Source organism: Strix aluco, chromosome 5 (assembly GCF_031877795.1).
Source record: "Strix aluco isolate bStrAlu1 chromosome 5, bStrAlu1.hap1, whole genome shotgun sequence".
In the NCBI taxonomy this organism is placed as follows: domain Eukaryota; kingdom Metazoa; phylum Chordata; class Aves; order Strigiformes; family Strigidae; genus Strix; species Strix aluco.
In genome coordinates, this window is record NC_133935.1 from 82,614,162 (window position 1) to 82,632,547 (window position 18,386).

Consider the following 18,386-nt stretch of genomic DNA (forward strand, 5'->3'; position numbering starts at 1 on the left):
ACTATCTATAAGACTTTCAAAAGCAATTGTCATTCTGAATACACTATTTCAAAGGCTTAATGTCCAGAATTTTTTGAAAATAACACATCTTCAATGTGTTAGCCAAAATCATTAATCTCTTTGGAAAGTCCTTGGTAATCTGCCCTACAATATCACCCTGAGCAATACTAAGCTCTAGTTATCCCCCAAAAACATCCACCCAGCCCAGTTGAAACACCTTTCTAACTATGTGCCTCTGCAGACTTGGACATCAGAGGAAAACATCTTTTAGGTACTCAAGGAGCCTCAAGACCAGGTTAGAAGAGGGAACAGCAAGTCAGCAAGCTTGGATAAGAAGACTGTGTTGGAGAGGGAGAGAGGAAAATGTGGACTGTAAGGATGAACTGGAGTCCTGTGCTAACATGGCAAGACAAAGACCACAACAGAAACATACTGCTGCCTGAGGTTCTGGTGCCACTTTGCTGCAGAGAAGCAACGATAAGGAAAGTTCATTTTCAGCTCCTCTGCACCACAGTGCAGTACACTGAGTTGCTCTGAGAAGTCTTGTCAGTATGGCTCAAGAAATGTTGAGCATGCTTTGGGAGGACAGGCTACTAGACATTTAACAGCTAAACTGCAGAGATATTACAGAGCATGCATGAAATGCAACATTTTCACTTCTATAAATGGGTGACATTTAGACAGGAGTACCGCAGAAACATTGGCACTGAGACTAGCCTTTTGCAAAGTGTTAAGCCCCAGCTCCAAGACGGAGGGAAGAGATTGATCAGGTTTAAAAAAAATATATCAGCAAGCCAAAATTATTTTCACCCAACCTGCTTCTCAGAGATGTTGCAAATGAATATTATTTTTAGGTCAAGATGAGGCTCACACCAAAACCAGGAAAATTCTGCAGAAATGTAGCATTAGCCAAGCTGCCTTCCATTTAACCTCTTCCCCAAACAAACAATAGAACTGTAACATAACAGGAAGCTTTGGCCAGCTTTAACACCCAGCACCACACTCAGTCCCAGTTCTATTGTGCAGTGAAGACTGTTTTCCTTACTGATGAGCTCAAACCGTCTGCCATGAATTACTTTTTCATGGGGAATAAATACACACTTAAACAAGATTAAACACAAATGTTCTTTAGTGGTGTCTAAAATAATACGAATGTTTTTTAGAACAGCAATAAACACACTTCATGATGCAAATAATTACACCCTGCAGCCTTTATGTAAAGATAAGTGGCCAGATTCTTGACTCAGCCACATCACTGTAAATCCAGAGGAACTACACTGAATCAACATCTCTCTCTGTGGATTTGGGAGATGTTGAAGTGTCACTGAACTCTGGATTTGCCCTGATTTCTTTCTAGGGTTTTGCAGATATTGGACATGCATGGCTGAATGTCTACATGGTGATCATGAAGGCACCACCACCTCTTATTCTGTCCCTTATTCCCCCAGAAATCTGTCTTCTGTTTAGTGCAATGAAGTCAGAATCTGTCTGTGTATTCCTTGCGCATCTGATACCACTTCTGTAACTGTATTCTCAGTTAGGACCAGAAGAAAGCTCAACTGAAGCCACAGCAAGAAAAAGAGAAGGAAAAAAAGAGAGGACTTCACAAAAATTCATGATGGGTGAAGGCAACATGTGCATGATGTACTGGGAATCAAAGTCTCTCAGGGATTAAAAAGAACCATCTTGGCAGATTTTTCGGTAGGAGGGAAAAAATTTGCTCAGTTTCTGAATTCTTTCTGAAAAATTAAATTTAGCTTAAGTTTCCCATGTAATGGTAATTTACATACAGAGTTTTGTAAGATGGGTCTGTTAGACTTTAATGATCCTTGAAATGAGCCTGAAAAGGTGAATATGCCCACATTGGACCACTTGAAAAATTAGTTATTTGCTTAAAAATAACAGCAATGAAACAGCTATTAAAAGGGTATTCAGGATTTGTATGAGCACAGAACTTAGACACAGCATGGAATCATGGTTTTAATTGAAATCTTCCCATTTATTCTCACGTTTGTATTTTGAAAGCAAGCACTCTGCTCTTACCGGGACTTGTGAGGGCTCCCAGAGCACCAGTCGTTGTGGAGAGAGGATTTGCATTGGTGGTGGTAGCTGAGGTTTGGGCGGCGGCTGCTGCGGCTGCTAAAGTTGCCAAATTCTGTAATTGTAAAGCGTTCATGCCTGTGTGGAGAAACAATAGGGTTAATGAAAACATAGAATTAAAAAAAAAGCTATTTTCAATGGACATGGAACTTGGGATACCTTGTCAAGAGATTCAATTCTTCTTTTCACTCCCAAGACATGTATAATCTGGGAACCACCTCTTACAGTCCTTGAATAACATCTTTCACCTCTCTACCTTGGAGTTGAGAGAATACAGCAAAGGCACCAGCCTATATGTCAGGAAAATTAAACCTGTTTTGTGCCTCTTCTATAAGAGGAGCGTAGAATTAGAAGTCATTTAAACTCTGTGTGAAGCCCAGGTGTGATACTATTTCCTGACACAACAGGGGGTATAAAGAAGATAACTGACGTTTAAAACACATTCAGGACAGGGTCATACAACTGGGATCAATACAGTTTGTTTCCTGTGTCTTCTCTGAATGTATATACTAAGGCTACTCTGTGCAGTAGCCAGTAATTGTGCTATTTTTCCTTTTGATGGTTAATTTCTAAAAACACATAGGAACTAAGAACATCAAATTAGTATCAGTCTGATCACAGAGCCATCATTGAGGTAGGGACTTTCAGGCCATAAGCTCTGGACTGTGATATGAAGTTTAACTCAGTTGTCTGTCACTTCATTATTTTAGAAGATCTGGGGGAGATATACCTGCATTTCAAAGAGGACCATGAAGAAATATATGCATTTAAATAGCAAAGGCTTTAATTTAGATGGCAAGTAAAAAAGGACAAACAATAAATAGAATTTATGTGAAATGGAAAAAAGATGATTAAGGAACAGCAAATGACATTCATTTCACTTAAATCAGAGGAACAGGAGTCTGTCTCTCCTGAGGCCTTCAAAAGTACCTACCTTTTTGCTTTGGACTAGACAAAATACTTGGGCACTTACTCTAAGGCGAACTGCTCCACTAGACTAAAATGCAGATACAAGTTAGGTGCTAGCATTAACCAGACTGGATCCTTCTCAGGATCCTCTGAATAAGAAATAACTGTTCACAGGGGTGATGTCCAGACTGGGTGCCTACATACAGATGTGAGAAAGATTGTTTGGATGGCAGTGAGAGATCATCCTTTTTGGTTTGGACACATGAGGGAGATGTGTGCATGCTGCTTGAGCCTTCGATAGAAATGACAAAGTGCATAAACCCAAAATAATAGAAGAGTTTTATTATGTTCTTGTAGTCCTGATAATGTAAATCCACACAAAAGGTTAGGTGGTAGGAAAAGAAATACCTTTTTTAGACCAAGTGATAGAGCTGGGAAGACTGCATGAGTTTTGGGAAACACCCAAAGAAGAGCTCAAATGCCTGGAAACTTGTCCATTTTTTTTCTGAATGTTAGTTTGTCTAATGAGGTATTACTTCTCCCTGCAGACTTTCTCAAACCAGGGTAACTTAACAATTTGGAGAAGATGAAAAAAAAAAAGAGATCAAATATACTTTGTAAGTATGTTTGAGAGGAAAAAAAATGCAATGAAGGAGAGGTATTTTCTAGGAATTGAGAACTCCTGCAATAACAGAGAGTGATATCACCTTCAAACATGAATGTTGCAGACTCAGGTTGGTACAATCAGTGAGCCCCATAAAGAGGTACCCTTACTGTCCCAGCATTAGGAACTGTCAGATGAACCTTGATATCAGCATCTATTTGTGAATAAACCCCCAAATTTAAATAGAGAATGTTCCAACAGGCAGGTCAGGTCTCAGGTGAGCACAACAACTTGGCTGAGGTTCTGACTTCTGTGCCTCAGTCAGATGCCCAAAGTCAGCTTAGATGTTGGTGCTTTTGAAAATGTGACACAATGACAGTGTTAGAAGTAAGATTTTAGTTGATCTAAGATCCACCACTTTGTAATCTGGAATCTGCACAACACACTTTGAGGAATTATGTGACCAAAAAAGCTCTGTCAGGTTTCTTTTGGAGGCTAATGACCACAATAAAAAATAAGACTTTTCTAAAATACTACCAACCTAAACTATTTTGCAAGATGAAGTAAAGCTACCCTAGTCACAAGTCATTATTAACCTAGACAATTAGGTGTAAGTACTAAATAAAGTGATCACGGGTCACTGTTGCAATTTGGTCACTCTTCTAAACCAGCTCTCACAAAGTTTAAGTGCTTAAAATACAAAGATAACTCTGAAATGGGAAAACTACCTTAATTACATGGACATTTTATAGATATTGAATGCCCAGATGAATAGAATAAAACTGCTTAAACATTGCAAACCTTGAACAAAGTAATCTAAAGCAGGAAAAGTTGATTGAATATTTTTAAAACCTTTTTTTTTACTATCAGTCTAAAACTAAGTTTTAGAAGCAGCACCATATTAACAATTAAATTTCTGAAATCAGAGATGGTAAGGAAATTCATAACAGTTTTCGAATTCAATCTCTGGTGAACTTTTCAGTCAAAAAGTATAATTCAGATAGAAATTCAGATATGCAAGCATAATCTTAATTTATTTTTTTAAATTACTCAGTTGACCTACTTGCTTGCCTCAGGTGTAAATATTTTTTTTTTAATTAAAAAATCCTCTTTCTTTAATAGTATAGATTCTGGAGATTATTTCAAACAAGATTTTAAGGATGGAGAAGACTTAAGATGGGGTCCAGCTCTTCTCAAACAAAGCAGACGGTGGTTCTCAAAATAAAATACGGAATCCATTTTCATCCTGGATTGATATTTGGTCCTCAAATATAATTTACTTACTCTTTCATAAGAAGTGTAAGTAATTCAGCAAAGAATGTCCAGCAAACATTGCTGGTCTTCCATGAGGCCATATTCTGTTCAAAGAGATTTGGGAAAGCAGTGAGTTGCTCTCCACCATGGCAGTGTGGTTTTCTGTCACCCACTGGTTAGTTATTCATCAGAAGGATCAGTCATAATAAGCTTATATTCTGTGGGGAGATTTCCACTTTGGACTTTTAAACAGCACACATAGCAGGATTAAATAATAGCGAACAAATACAGAACAGTATTAGAGGAGAGACTGCAAAACAGCTTCACCTAATGAAATCCTGGATGCTTCTGGAAAACACATGGACCTTTCTCCAAACCTCAGTTTAGACGCAAATGGATTTTGAAGCAATTTAATACTGCTTTTTCTATTGCATTTTATGTGTATGTCTTTGTCCATGCATGCAAGGCTGCGGAAGGCTATGAGCATAGAGGGCTGTGAAGCTGGAAGGCAGCATACATGCACTGTACAGCACCCCAGGAAAAGTAAAGCAGGCACAACAAGGTCAACAGGCAGCGGAACAAACAACTGCTCTCTCTCTGGGCTCACGAAACACCATCACGCCTGCGTGGATGCAAAACAAACACCAGCATTGCCTCATCCCACAAAACCATTTTTTTTAATAGTGGAACATTTCCTGTGGAAGCACAAGAGGAACCCATCAACCTGACGAAACAGTTTCAATGCCAAAAGAGGATTAACAAACAAGAGCTAGGCGGTGACGAAGCTGTCTCCCCACCCAGTGTGTTTTACTGTAGAGGTGACTAAAAGACACTGGCCACAAACCAGCTCTGCAGATGTTACAGGGTGTCAGCTTCGGTGCCTTCAGGAAAAAAGACTGCTTGCTGTTGTCACACTCGCATAACAGAGGACAGCAAAGAGCCCTGCTCAACAGAGCACCCAAATGTGACTGTCAGCAAGGGCTCACGGCACATGCCGTCACCCAGCATGCTCTAGAGCTGATGGTGTCAACAGGTTTGTCACTTAATATGCATCCTCTTTAGGATCCTCTGTCTGCTCAAACGTATAAAAAATAAGTCCTGTCATCACTGTTTCACATTCCCCAGGCATTTTACCGTCTCTGCTCCCTCTTTATTGGTTTCTCCCATCATCTTGTCAAGTGCGTCAAATCCCACTTGCTAGGACAAACTTGGAGGAGGGAAACCAAATGCTCTCAAGTCCCAGACCCAGAAAATACTTTCCTTTAAAATGGGGATTTTTGGTTCAATTGAACTTCAGCTAAGGTATAGTTCTGTGGGACTAATCTGCTCTCTCACTCCCTCTCCTTTCACACACTGTCTTCATACATTTCAAATCCTACAGCTTTTTCAAAACAGTCCCAAATCCCGCAACAGAGCTGGACCGCAAATGAGTAGATAATTTTTATTTGGAAGTGCTGCTCACTCAGCAAATGCACCTCTCTCTGAAGAAATGCAAATTGCTTAACACTGAAGAACAGCCTCACAGGCAGAGCTGCACATGAAAAATGAAAATCCCCCTGTAGAGGAAAAAAAAAAACTTCTGTGTAAGGAATAACTCTTGATCTTCATGATGGAGACGATGTTGGGAATTAAAGGGAAATGATTAAAAAAACCAGAATCACAATACAGTTTGATTCCATTTTTAATAACATGTATTTACTAATGTGCTATCAGCTTGGCAAATATTCAAGATTGCAAGGAAATTCAACTTTCATTTTGTTATTTGGCAGATTAAAAAAACAATTAAATTATGTACAAAACAGAAGCACAGTATGCCTTGCTTGAAACTTAAGATTTAAAAAAAAATTATTTATAAGGATAGGGGCATGAAAATTTAATTTAATGTTCACCTTAGGTAATTTTGTGTCTTATTGTTCACAGCAATTACCATAAATCTACATATCAATAAGCGAGAACAGATGTCAGTTGTTACAAGTGCTTGCCAATCAGGCCTGTTAAAAAGTGACAGATGGATGGTGATAGAACATTCTCATAAGGCCTATTAGCACATTCACAGGAAATTTTTGTAGTGCTGCACAGTCACAGATGCAGTTCTGTGAAAACACGGGGAAATTTGAGAGCACGAGATTTACATTTTACAACTTCTTGTGCTGCCTCTGACACAAACTTTCATACAATGAAGCAATTTGCCTCATTTCAGTCACCACGGCTTTTCTCCTGTGATAGCTGTAAATTTGGAATTAGTGAGTATTTGTAGAGGAGGCAACAGTCATGAGCCATTCCTGAAGACTTCTTAGGCCTCATCAGCTCTTGGGTTTCCAAAACCATAATAAAATCATATTAGAAAATAGCCGAGATTCACTTGCTGAACAAATTCCTAATAAAGGAAGACACTAGCTATGTTTTAGTGACAATATATGCATGGTGAGTTTCAAAGTTAGTGGTGATTATCAGAGCCAAATCTGGATAGCTCATAAGCAGTTCCCACTAACCTGACTTCCTTTTCTTTGGAAATTTTATCCTTCCCAATTATTAGGATTTAATCCTTCTGAATAAAATCCTGACTGCAGCTTAAAAATCATGAATTAAGGTAAAATTTATCATCTGCAGGCCAAAAAACAACTATTTGCTGACACTGACATCAGCCATTTAAATGTTAAAAATGGGGGTAAAGGCTTCATGGCCTGTGCCTGAAAGACTGCAATGTTATTCCAGCAATAGTCTAAGAATTAAAAGAAACAAGAGACCTGAGTGCTAGTTCCATCAAACCATATATACTCCGTACCTACCTTCAGAAAAGCTGCTTATCTGAACAGTGCCTAAAGTACCCTGAACATTTAGTGTTTGAGTTAGCAAAGCTTTTAATGTCCAAATTTGATTCTGCCCTGTTTTTTAAGAGTATATCCTTAAATCCAACTGAAGGCTAGAGTTACTAGTTGACTCACGTAGGATTTCAGCACATTTTCAAGTTACACATGCTCTAAATACATTCCTGGAAAGAAATGTGCTTTTCTCAATTGAAACTTCCCCAGTCCTAGTGGGAAGGATTCATCTTATCTACCTTTATCCGAATAAAAGTTACTTGCCCAGGCTCTTGCTATAGTCAAGGGATAGAGAATGAGCGGATGATTCATCTGATCCTATAGACAGATTAACCCCAGCCCTTGGTAGGATGAATGGCAGCCTGTGAGTGACTCCCTCTTCATTGACATCGCAGGGAGACCGGATGCCTAATTTCCGAAATGCTGAGGTTCAGTGGGATGACTTTCACCCACAGAGAAACCAAGGCAAGACAAAGCCCCTCTCCTTCCTTTTGCCGTTTATGGGAAGCCCAGACAGAGCTACAGATCTTGTGTCCAGACTCGGCCAAACTTCCACATCATGCACTTTTACCACCTGAATAAGCACATCTCATAAACTGCTGAGCGTTGGTTTTCCTCTCAAGGTGCCTCTCTTTCTCCTGAGAGCATGAACAATGTGTGGATTGAGAACAGGCTCACTTACTTCAAATTCTGCCTCTCCAAAAAAATGCTACACAGAGTTGTTTAATTTATTAGCTAAAAAAAAAAAAAAAAAAAGCAGCTAATTGTGTGTGTTAATTTAAGTAAGACTTTCAATGGAATTAGTGTTACAAAAGCTCAATGTTTTTGGTCCCTGAGGTCAACATTTTCAAAACTGGTAGTTATCTTTAAGAAACAGCTATCTCCCTCGAGCTGGAAACAGTTTCTCAGTGACCTTTACTTTTAATATGATATCCCTAAAGAGGTCATAGCAGGAGAAACCCTTCTTCAGTATGGCTTTGCTGGAATGAAGCCATCAAAGAGTCAGAGGATATAAAGGATCCTTGGGCCAATGCAAAAGTATAGAGCTTTCGTGCAGATGGTCCTGGCTTCCAACTGGTCCCTCCAGGTCCACTGAGCCAATCCAACAATTAGAGGAAAATATTCAGACAGCAGAACCTCACAGAGTTTCTCTCACCCATCTGCTCCTACAGACTGCAACAGGAGGAAATCTGGCTTGGGTAACAGAAGAAGGGTGAAATGGATTGAACAGGGCTCAGAAAGGGCCAGAAGTTCAACCCAAAATGCAACCAAACTGTGAGAGAGTTTGGAAAGGACTAGAAAAAAACCCATACATTGGAAAAATATAAAAAGTCCCAGCTGTAGAGGGTTTAGGGATCTGAAAGCCAAAGCAAGAAGAAACAAAAGCACGGTTTCTTCTCCTGTATGACTTCAGAAAGCAAAATATACTGTCTGTTCAATGAAATTAAGAGAGTGCCTGTGTGTCTGAGTACTGTACGTGTTTATATGTCCTGAATGGTCACACATATAAAAATATTTATGTATGAGCGAATATTTATTCCTGCCAAAACATTTTACATTAGTGGACAACAGAAAATCTTCATAGATTGTATATTTTTGAACATTTCAATTTTCTACAATCACCATATGTAATATAAACCCTCCTTGTTTATACTGTCAGTATAGTACTTTCCAGGTTCTTAAACAGGCAGGTTGGCTTAAATAACTGCAGCTTTTAGGACCTGATCCAGTGCCAGCCAAATTCAATGCAAATGTTCAAATGACACCAATCTCCTTTGAACGAAGCTTTCCATGCAATTTGTATATATTTGAAGGAGGAATCTTTTTTGCTTGAAAGGTTGCTAATGCTTAATGTAGCATTAATCAAATCACATAATATAATTCATCTATCTTATCAGCCTTCCCCAAAGACAAAGGACAGGCTAGACACTGAAGCTTGAGAGGTATGTGAGAGACAACACTGCCTTTAAATTAGCATTAGCAGATATTAGAGGAGGGGAGGAAAAGTGAGGAAGTACTCACTATAAAATACACACTTGATGATGGTATGTGCTTGTATGTTTTACAAAGGACAGTGAAGCAGAGTTTGGCAAGGTAGGGTTAGCTCCTGTAATCAAGACCAGGGCATTACTATAATACCAAAGGCAGCATTGCCAACTCTCCCAACTTTATTACCAGTCAAGACATATTACACTTCTTTCTTCGGCTTGGCTTCTGAAATCAAATAATTTCATGAAAATCTAATTTTTCAATAAAAATAAGAAAACCTAAACTGAGGAACCAAGTGTGGAACCTTAAAGCTTGCAAAGCTAGATGACAAACCTCTACTTTTTGTCTCTCAAATTTTAATGTTTCACAAATTTTAGGTGAGCCAGTTTCATGATGTGCTTGGACTTCACACATGGTTTATGAACACAGGGCAAAGTCAATACTGAACATACAGTAGCACCAGTGAGCCGCTACAGCAAGAACAGCATTTGCTTTTGGAGCTGGTGCTCTGTGTGTTTAATGTCTGTGTGTTAGTGAGTTCTTGAGAAAAATCCCTATTTTTCATTGGACTGGATCCCCAGCTCCCAAACAAACTCCAATTCTCTTCAACCAGTAATGCCTAAAAGACCCATTCCTTTCAACAAAACCAAAGAATCCTTGCTTTTGCCACATAAAAACTACTTTAAGTAGACTGAGGCATGATATTAGGGAAAGGGAATTTAAAACTTCACACTGAAGATCAGCGTCTTTTCTGTGCTAGCAAAGAAAATTGCTTTGAAATAATATCGCTGAGGACTGCATGGCAAATATTTCTTCACATGTGCAGCAGGGAGTGTGCTGTGTCCTTTCTGTTCAATACAGACACATGAGCTTTAGCAGTACAAATAAATTCTTGCAGATCCAAAGGTCCCTAAATTTGGTCAAGGAAGTGGCTGTACTGGAAGTCCTAATTTAGCAAACTGTGATTTAGAATCATAGAATCGTTTAGGTTGGAAAACACCTTTAAGATCATTGAGTCCAACCATTAACCTAACACTGCCAAGTCCACCACTAAACCATGTCTCTAAGTGCCACGTTGACATGTCTCTTAAATACCTCCAGGGATGGTGACTCAACTGTTTCCCTGGGCAGCCTGTTCCAATGCTTGACAACTCTTTCAGTGAAGACATTTTTCCTAATATCCAATCTAAACCTCCCCTGGTGCAACTTAAGGCTGTTTCCTCCTGTCCTATCACTTGTTACCTACGGAATGAGATCAACCCCCACCTCGCTACAACCTCCTTTCAGGTAGTTGTAGTGAGTGATAAGGTCTCCCCTGAGCCTCCTTTTCTCCAGGCTAAACAACCCCAGTTCCTTCCGCCACTCCTCCCAAGACTTGTGCTCTAGATCCTTCACCAGCTTCATTGCCCTTCTTTGGACACTCTCAATGTCTTTCTTGTAGTGAGGGGCCCAAAACTGAGCACAGTATTCGAGGTGCGGCCTCACCAATGCTGAGCACAGGGGCACAACCACTCCCCTAGTCCTGCTGGCCACACTATTTCTTATACAAGTCAGGATGCCATTGGCCTTCTTGGCCACCTGGGCACACTGCTGGCTCATATTCAGCCGGCTGTCAACCAACACCCCCAGGTCCTTTTCTGCCAGGCAGCTTTCCAGCCACTCTTTCCCAAGCCTGTAGCGTTGCACAGGGTTGTTGTGACCCAGGTGCAGGACCCAGCAGTGAGCCTTGTTGAACCTCATACAATTGGCCTTGGCCCATTGATCCAGCCTGTCCAGATCCCTCTGCTGCCGCCCAACTTGATGTCATCTGCAAATTTACTGAGGTTCTTCATTGAGACTTAAGCGCAAAGAGATGCTAGAGCCCTGACATGTAAGTAAGAGTGAAATTTCAATGGCTTATGTAGCTTTTGGTCAAATTTTTAGTGTCTGAATTCAGTGGTAAGCACACCCACTGACTCCAAAGACAAAAGTTGGACCCCTCAAACTCAAAGTACTTGCAAGCTGCAATGATGGATCTTCTTTAGCACCTTACGCAATTGTATCTAGATTTTATTCCTCACCTTGAAATACTATATTAATAGGTAAGATACACACAATATGGAAATACATATTAAATTCACTTTCGTAAAATGAGTGTATACAGCTTAAATTAAAAAAATCTGGGTCTTTACAAACATTCAAGGATGGCTGCAGCAGGTAATGAAAGATCTTGCTGCAGACACAGGAGTATTATCTATTCCTTTCACAAAACCTAATAAATGAACCTTTAATACTAGATGCACAGCATAACAGCACTGTGTGATTTCTGGGGAGGGAACATGAACTCTCAGTCCTAATGATGAAATAGCACTTAGTCTTTGGCACTTTCATGTAGAGCTGCAGCTCAGAGAGAAATTTAATATCCCTAATTTGACCTTGAACATCAAGGTTTAAGACTTACATGTTTTGGGGAAAGAAAGGAGTAAACTTCAAGCTGTTTTGGTAACATGAATATAAGACAAAAATACATTTTTTCCAGAAGCAGTCAGTCATTAAATTATCCCATAGATGAGTGCATTAGGAATCTAATCTGTAGTCAAGAAGGCATATCCCTCAAGTGACAATAATGTGTCACTATGATTTCTTAAGATGACTTTCTACTAGTGTCAAGACCATATGATTTTCAGAGAATAAATCACATCCTAGATTGAGAGCCCATCCTGAAATTACTTAACTAAAATTCTTAGTTTTAACATAGTTCTTGAAGACAAAGCTGAATGTACACTAACAGAGAAACAGGCAACAGAAAACTTCTAAGGTGCACATAATGCAATGGATATCACATTATTTTTCCTTGGTGTCTCAATTCTTTCATTTTGTAGATCTAACCAAATATGAAAACATTAAACACAATCTCTGAGCTCAAAGCCACTTCCAAAACTGCCAAGTATAAAACTGTTACTGAACCGCTCTGTTCTGTTTATCATATTAAGATACATTTTTTTGATGAAAAAATGCTAGATTGCAAGTGTAACATAATAGAAGCAGCAAGCACTGCCAGCAGGTCTGAGGAAGAGAGAATAATTCAGAGATATTGTCATCTGTAGGCCAATTTATATTGTCAGACAGCAGGTTCACATTAGTCTCTGATGTCACTGCAATAATGGCATAATATAACGATTGAGCAAAGAATACCTGTGGGGTATAGCTATACTGTGCGTTATATCTATACTTGTTAAAGTATTTCAGGATTCATTCAAAGCAGAACAAGAAGAAGCAAAAGACCAGGATTAAAAGAAGAGAGAGAAAATGGTGTTCATAAAGACTTCTGAATATTTTAGCCCTTGTTTTGTGATGATGAAGCACAATGTTGTATTTCATTGATTCAGTGGGTTCATGATTAAAATAAACTAATGTAGCAATTTAGGGGTTTTGTGCTTCCTTTTTTTTTTCCCTTCCTCTAACAAGAAAAAAAGCTTTTTAACAGTTTCTCGCGGCAGGCATAATGTGCATCTGTGCTCTGATTTACTGCACATGCTGCCTTCTCTAGCATCATGTTAAGTTAGGGTATCAGCATGGTAGGTCACACAGTGGGAGTGACCTTTTGCTAATCACTACACATCAGTTACTACTGGCACACAGCTCATTACTAAGAAATCCTCCAACTAGCTGGCTTTCAAATCCGCTCACACTTTGATTTTTTTTCCTCTTTTCTTTCTTTCTTTTTTCCTCCAGACTAAAGATTACACTTTTACATAAAATCTTCTGTTGTGTAATTTTGTCAACTAGGGTTCCAAAGTCAAAAAGGCACCCAGTTAATTTTCCATGATTATAAAAGGAGCCTGAAAATTCATACTGAAGGTAGGCCTGTAATCTTGGGTTTCATTAAAAAGGTCAGAACATTTTTACTCACCACTTATTATTAAAATGTTTGAGGGCTGCCATTAATTTGATTTTTCGGGACACAGAAATCTCACTGGAAATTAGAATGTAATCCTGCTGTTGCTTTACTGACACTTTTCATAGGGTAGGATACGGCTGCAGGGACTAAGAGCTCTCCTGCAATTTACAATTGGTTACTTTGGATAAATGGCAGGTGACTAATGCAAGACAAACTGTTTGCACAACCTGGGAGCGCTGGGTTTAATTTCAGTTTCTGAAAGAGGGGAGAAAGTGTTTCTATTGATGTTGAACTGCGAGCTGTCCCCTGCCAATACATCTGCCACATTTAATACACAACACACCCCCCGCCCCCGACAATGTGATTATTAGAGGTACAGAATTCAATAGTTTAAGAATACAAAACATAGCTGGAGCAAAATGAAATGTTTTTTAACTTACCGGCCATTTGCTGAATGCCGCTGAAGGCACCCAAGTTACTGGAGGAAGTTGCTTGCTGCAGAAGCTGCAAATTAACAACACAACACAGCAATCTATCTGACACTAATGTAACAAATGAAGATAAAACTAAAATGAGCTATCATTTCACATTTGGAGTATTTATGCTTTCCTTTACATTTATATAGTCTCTTGCTTCTGTCTATTGTCGGAATGAACATCCCTAGAGTCAATGCTGTAAATCCATATTAATGTCTAATCTCTATTAAGAAACACAGAGACACAAGGGAAACTCAATAACATTGCTGCTTTAAAACAATTAATCAATTTATTCTTTTTAACAACCAGGTGTTAAATCTATTTAAACCAACATAGCGTGACTAATTACAACCCTCTGTAGTCTAGTAGTTACCATAACTCATCTCTGTCAATCACGGTCCATTCTCCCCCACCCCCTTGAATTCAGTTTTTTCTTTATTATCTTTATGAATCAAGCACACAGATACTCATTAGACTGGTATTTGTATATAACAATTTAGCCTACCTCAGTATTAATTATCCTACCTCAGTACTAATATATATTTTTAATTGCTAAGTAAATTACTGTTTATAATTATAATTATATCACTATACCAAAGCATTGTATGCATACAAATTATGTATTTATGCATACTCAGTATGTATATATGGACTCATCTATTTGTCTAACTCGGAACCGTCAGGAATTACCAAGTTATCCAAAAGCTGCTCAACCAGACCTCTCAACTCCAGAGCCACAAAAGGCAGGGGCTCCCTCTCAGCTGTGCCACAGGGGAGTCTCTCTTGGCCATCCAGGCCCTAAAACACGTGGCTGTGGATTTCAGATTTCTCCAACAGGGGCAGCAGCTAGTGTTTCTTTCTTACAAGCGGACCAAGGAAAATACTATTTTAAATTTATGAGAAACAAATCTCTTTCCCCTGCTACCTTCACATTCTGTATGCGGTAGTATGAACCACGCATGTTTAGCATTGACAGGATTAAAGTGAAAGCCATTTCCAAATGAAAATGTGGAAAATTAGAGGATTGAACTCCAACATTCTATGTTAGAGGTTGCACCATATAGATATGACCCCTACAGTGTTCAGCTGCCTACCTGTCCTCCCCTAAGGAAGAACTTAAATTTTATTCCAGCTATAAAAACCAGACTCTAACATTCAAAAGAACAATAAAACTAATGGAATCAAATTTTATTTTGCAGCATGAGTAAACTTTAAATGCTTGCCTTGGAGAGCACTGACACATCTTGAAATGTTTATTCAAATTCTATTCCTTGTTATTTATTTTTAGACCATGTGATAAACATACAGAGTTCTTTATACAGAAAAAGAGATGCTACGTATCCTGGAGGACTTAGCAATTTATTGCAGAGAGTTTACTATAGCTGATTTAACATGGTTCTAAAATAAATACAGTATAATATAGCCATTGTCTCTGAAATGAACTTACAGCTAGATATTGTGGTGTGAGTCCTCCGAGACCTGTGAGGTTTCCCCAAGTGGCAGTATTGAGCTGTTGCATCTGCTGTGCCAACTGCTGCTGCAAACGTCGCTGCTCCTTGTCCTTTTGGGTATCAGCAAACTTCACCACGATTGGCGAAGAGCAGCCCTGTGGTTAGACAGATCGGGAAAGACAGAAGCGTTAAATCACACCGAGCCACCCTTGCCTCATGAGCTCAGCCATGACCCATAGGGCCACCAGCAATGGCATGACCTGATCGCTCACCCTCTCTTTGTGACTGGCATATGTAGGCCTGCAAGGCCTAAGATTTTCAGCTTCTTCGGAAAAGAGGCTATGGAGAAATTACTGATTCTCCAGTTCTTTTTATAAAGCACCTTTCCTCAGGCTCTCTTTTCCTTCCAGCTATCAAAATTGCTGCCAGAGACAGCGAAGTGTACCAGTCCTCTTTAATTAAGCTTCACAGCTGATGAGATGGACGTGATGCTTTGTCTGCAGTCTGTTTTCAAGGCATCGCCAAAGGGAGAGGTGTCCAACCTCCCTGCTGCCAGGGACCACACAGCCAACACCGCCCTGCCACCACAGTCTGGCTGGGCAGTCATGCTCGATGCAGCTGGCTTGTGTACCCTACGTAAATAGACTGTGAGCAACAGATTTACTTCAGCACCCATCATCAGCGGGTCACTGGTCCTTTTCATATACAGGACCCCCAGTCCGAAGTGAGCACAAAGGGTGATGCTGCTAGGACAATTCACCCACCTGCAGTCCACTCCCAGGCAGGCTTTGTATCAAGCACCCTTGAGATGTGAACAAAGGGCAGGATGCAGACCAAAAGTGACTAGTTCTGGTGATAGCAGATCATTCCTGATTGCCATCATTTCTTCTATTGCTTCTATGAGCCTCTTGTTACATGATATGGGAGGGTTATAAGACACCTTAGGAAACAGGGATGCTGCGAGAAAGAACTAGAGATGTGGTCTGCAGCCTACTCCTCGCCCATGTCTGAGGGACCCTTGAGAAGAAGTAGGAGGTCATGAACCAGATGGATTTTTGAGGTAAGCTGGATATTTCCCTTGGACTTCAGGTTAGGTATTCCTGGGCAAAGTCACCGAGAGAATGAGACGTGAATACGAAAGATGTCTCTGTTGCTCTCGCTCTATTATTTTTTTCCCCTGCTAACAAATATTTTCATATTTTAACCTTTCAAGGCTTCATTTTTTCAAATCAAGGGAGCAACCTATATACTGCAATGATTCAGTTCTTCAAATTAATTCAAGCATTTTGTGAGTCATAGAAACTGTCAATCCATTTCATAGTTTTCCAACTTCACAGGATCCAACGAATAGCTCCCCTCCACCCGCCATGTTTTGTTGTACTAATTTCTTGTCTAACTTCAATCTGAACACAATGGTAGTAGTGAAAGGTGACTCAAGTCCAAAAAACAAAGCAGCACTTCAGCCAAAGTGTATAGCGTGGGATGTGAAGTAGGGTTGTACTTAATCTAACTGTTCCCATGGCTGCTCTCACAACACTGTGAACATCTTCAGAAAAGTTCCTGTCCTCTATTATTTACAAAAAGCAGCCGTGTACCTTTTCTCTGAAGAATCTCACCCAAGGACAAATGATAAGAATATTCAGAATCAACAGACGAAATGATGAAATAAACCACAATAATAATATCTCTTGTATGAAGATCTCCCATCAATACTGTTCCTTTACAATGATCTTAGAAAATCATCACTTGTGATTTATTATTCCACCTCCAACTCCTTTCCAGTGCATTTCATTGTAAAAATGTCTTTCAGTGTTTCAGTGAGGAAGAAAGGAGATATGTACCACTCCAGCAATCAAATAAAGATTATGAAGGAGTCAACTTGTTGCACTATTACCTCTCTCTAGTGATTTTTATACTAATATTAAAAACAAGACCCTTTTAAAAAAAAGAAGGAAAAAGGAGCTGGGGGGTGGAGGGTGTGAGAGAGATTTTTCTGGTTTCGCTAATAAAAAAAGCAAGCTGTTTCCATTTAATATGAGGTTTGGTAGCACTGGGCTAAGAACAACCAAAACTTACTGCCTTCTACCTAGATGTACAGGAGAATCAAGTCTATTTCCGAAGAAATAGAAATTAATTTCAAAGGAAGAAATATTATATGGCTATTTCAGTTCTCAGTTCAGCAGCTCAGCACTCAACACTACAGCTGACATCATATTTATGAATGCTTAAATGTCAGTAAATTGTATAAAAACAATATCTCTGCAATTTATGAATCTATAACTCATTTCTTCACTGTCTGCTCTATATTTCATCACTTCATCATTTTCAAGAGAGCAAACATTCTGAAGACTGAAATTATATGTAGCAAGTGGCTCTATATGAGAAAAGGGTTGTTATTGTTGCACCAAATTTACTCCACGATAACAAATTAGTGTCTTCTACTGGTGCTGCATTTGAATGCCTTAAACAAACAAAAAATTCCACAGAAATGAGATAGAAGAGCAAAAACTCTACAGCAGCAATTATGTTTTTAAAATCAGTTGATTTAACCAGGTCAGAAAGTCAGGTGGAAAGAGCAGCAAGAGAATTCATTATTCTGGGAGACGTGTTCATCTGGACATTAAAATCTCCATTGTTCTTTCTTAGCCCACTTTGAAAATTCATCCTGGTCAATGATGCATGCCAAAGAACTGAAAATAATGAAATCAGAAAAAAAATTCTGCAGTAATTGGGTTGAAACATAATTCTGTACTACGTATTGTCCCCCAAGCCCACTTTTGTTTGCAAAAAAACATGAAACAAAAATGTCCAAGGACCACTGTTTCAGGCCAAGAACTGAGACTTAACACTAGCTAACACAAGTTAACTTTTTACTAGAAGAGTATTGGCAAAAGCGAGTAA

At 39.3% G+C, this 18,386-nt stretch overlaps 1 protein-coding gene across 11 annotated transcripts in view; it reads right to left on the reverse strand.

Annotated features, from left to right (window-relative positions):
• CELF2 (CUGBP Elav-like family member 2) overlaps positions 1-18,386 on the reverse strand; it is a 386,251-nt gene that overhangs the window by 41,226 nt on the left and 326,639 nt on the right. For all 11 annotated transcript variants that reach the window (XM_074828029.1, XM_074828028.1, XM_074828026.1 and 8 more), the window contains 3 exons: positions 15,482-15,640; positions 13,999-14,062; positions 2,044-2,178 (listed from right to left, as the gene is read on the reverse strand). In XM_074828029.1, coding sequence (XP_074684130.1) covers positions 2,044-2,178; positions 13,999-14,062; positions 15,482-15,640 — 358 coding nt within the window. The remainder of the gene's footprint in view (positions 1-2,043; positions 2,179-13,998; positions 14,063-15,481; positions 15,641-18,386) is intronic.